This window comes from Halyomorpha halys, unplaced genomic scaffold (assembly GCF_000696795.3).
Source record: "Halyomorpha halys isolate HHAL.00 unplaced genomic scaffold, Hhal_1.1 Scaffold909.1, whole genome shotgun sequence".
NCBI classification, from domain to species: domain Eukaryota; kingdom Metazoa; phylum Arthropoda; class Insecta; order Hemiptera; family Pentatomidae; genus Halyomorpha; species Halyomorpha halys.
The window spans coordinates 82,521-85,088 of NW_027111434.1; the positions used below are offsets into that span (position 1 = coordinate 82,521).

The 2,568-nt window shown below is 32.0% G+C and overlaps 1 protein-coding gene across 1 annotated transcript in view; it reads right to left on the reverse strand.

Moving 5' to 3' along the window:
* Window positions 1-1,811, reverse strand: part of LOC106687034 (uncharacterized) — a 26,261-nt gene extending 24,450 nt beyond the window's left edge. The window contains exons 1-2 of the mRNA XM_014430693.3: window positions 1,802-1,811; window positions 1,529-1,705 (exon numbers count right to left, since the gene is read on the reverse strand). Coding sequence (XP_014286179.3) covers window positions 1,529-1,705; window positions 1,802-1,811 — 187 coding nt within the window. The remainder of the gene's footprint in view (window positions 1-1,528; window positions 1,706-1,801) is intronic.
* Window positions 1,812-2,568: the final 757 nt, after the last annotated feature.

Here is a 2,568-nt window from a genome sequence, read left to right on the forward strand (position 1 = left end):
TTTTCATAAACCCGAACAACTAGAAACGATAGCGAATTTATCTTGGGAAATGTCATAAAAACTAATACTACGAAGATAAACCTGATAAAATACTTTACGGCACATTAAACTAGCTTTAATTTGAGTGCTAAGTGTCCATACGATTCATCGTTCCTAAGATAAAGATTTCCCACAATAAGTTCTCTAACTACTGATTTTCTGTATATATTTTATGAAATATTGCTTTTTAAAAAGCTTTATCTTCGGGACTATTCAACATGAAAAACTCTACAAGGGCTCATATTTTAGAAAATTTACTCTGATTTAAATGAGTTTCCATCAGGTTTTCTAATCTTGTTGGTAGTTTAAAAAATAGGGAGTTCTTAGTGAAAAATTAATTTTTTTATAAAGTTTTGAAATTTTGTATTCTATAACCGCAAATTTTGATTTAACCTTAGTTATATGTTTATCGTTTATAGTTGCCCACGCTCAGCGGAGAAGGGGTGAGTTAAAGGAAAATAAAAAAAAAAAAATATAATCACAAAAGGAAAACAAAGGACAGAACAATAAAAAATTACTCCTTAGGCGCCACGTTATTTTTTCTTGGAAATAACGAAAACCCCGACACAATATCGCTAAAATATACCACTATATAAACAATTGTTGAATTATGACCACGAGCGAATACCTTTACATGTAGATCACAGAAAACCTAGGGGTGTTACCTACCCACCTGTTGAATTATCGTAATATTACGTGAACAACAACAAAAAAAAAGAAAAGTAAATTAACAAGTTGAAAGCAGAGAAAGAACAGCAGAACTATATGTACAAGAGTTTAATAATAAGAAAAAATATATATACGGAGAATGAAAAAGGAAAAAAAAAGAATTCTTATCAATTAATAAAACAATTAAAACTTATAGGTTGACTTAACCTTAACCTTAATCACTATATTATTCAAAAGAGTATAAAAGTGAATATAAAATAAAACTTAGTTCAAACCCCACGTAGTCCTCCACTTCTAGTGTTAATGACCGTCCATTGAAGCAAAACACCATAATTTTGAAAAAACAAAACATATATGACAACATTTCTCATATGGTGATTTTCCAGTTCAAACAGTAAAGACAGAGGGCCTTTAAACTATTACCACTTCACATTGAACAATCGTAACGTGTTCCAAAATCAAACTGTCACCTTCACAAAACCAAAACCCACTCGTCTGAACATACGTGTTCCAAAATCAAAACTGTCGCATTCACAAAAACAAAACCCACTCGTCTAAAAACATATCCCTCGTGTTTTGTTTTCACCATGACAACCGTAACAATTCCCCTAACTATACTTGGCAGACTCATCAAATTTGAACATTAATTATACATAGTGTCCATTAATGTAATAAGAAATTGGGGTGAAATAACTGCTCTCTTTTCCACTGGGTACCTTGAGTATAAGATAAAATTCATTTGAGGATATAGTAGGATGATACGGACTCTTTACTTTCCGTTGTAGAGAGGTGACGGGTTTATGAAAATATGTTTACTCACCTTTGCTATTTCTGGATTCTATTGGATATAGTAGACAAGCTAACAGTGGGACTAGTGCTGAAAGAGATGGGTACTGCATGGTGTCTGAACTGCTAGCAGTGTCACCCACATCACAATATATACCCTCATCCTGAGTTTCATCACGCTTTATGTAACCCAATGTGTTTTTGGTTGTTTCTATAATCAGCTTTTACATATATGGATCAATTAAATATGGTCAAAATGATGAAAATCTTAGTTCTACTAGTGAAATATCACAATTTTTTATCTTACCTGTAACCATATTTCATATTATATTATTCCGAAAAAGTACATCCAATATGGTCCGTAAAGTTGACAGAATCTATTCATAGAAATGATATGACATAAATGAAATTTATTAGTTACACTTTTTATTATCAGGGGGCTGTGGAGGATGCTTCTACGATTTATAAGCTAGAACAGTACAATGTGAATAAATTTAGCGTTAAAACTATGGGTTAAAAGTATGGGGTGAACTTGATTAAAAATAAGAATACAATATAAAAAAGGATAAAATATGTAATAAATATAATATTACAGGATCAGAGCCTTAACACATGGAGGAGAACTAACAGTGAACTGCTTGCAGAGACTGGTCAGTCAATATCTCATGATATGAAGGCATGGAGGATATGTGGCTCGAAGCAATCCATCAGGACGCCTTTACACAACTATGAATGACAGAACAGAAGACGAGAGATCACTTGGGAGGTAAAAAACCATATGGTTAGGCAGAATTAACAAAAATTCGAAAGAGCTGCATGCAACAACATAGGCAGGCCTGGAGAACACTGGTTCGGGTGGCCAAAGATCTACAAGGTCCAAGAACCAATCGAAAAAAAATACATAAATAATGTTATTAAGTTTTATATGTGTATTAGTTCTTCTGGTAAAGGATTAAATAGATATGGTATCATATAATTTGTAGAACGTTTACCAAATGTGTTATTCAATTTGGTGGTTCAATAAATTTAGTTGTTTTTTTTTTAACATTTTTAAAATATTCGTTTTCTTTTCTA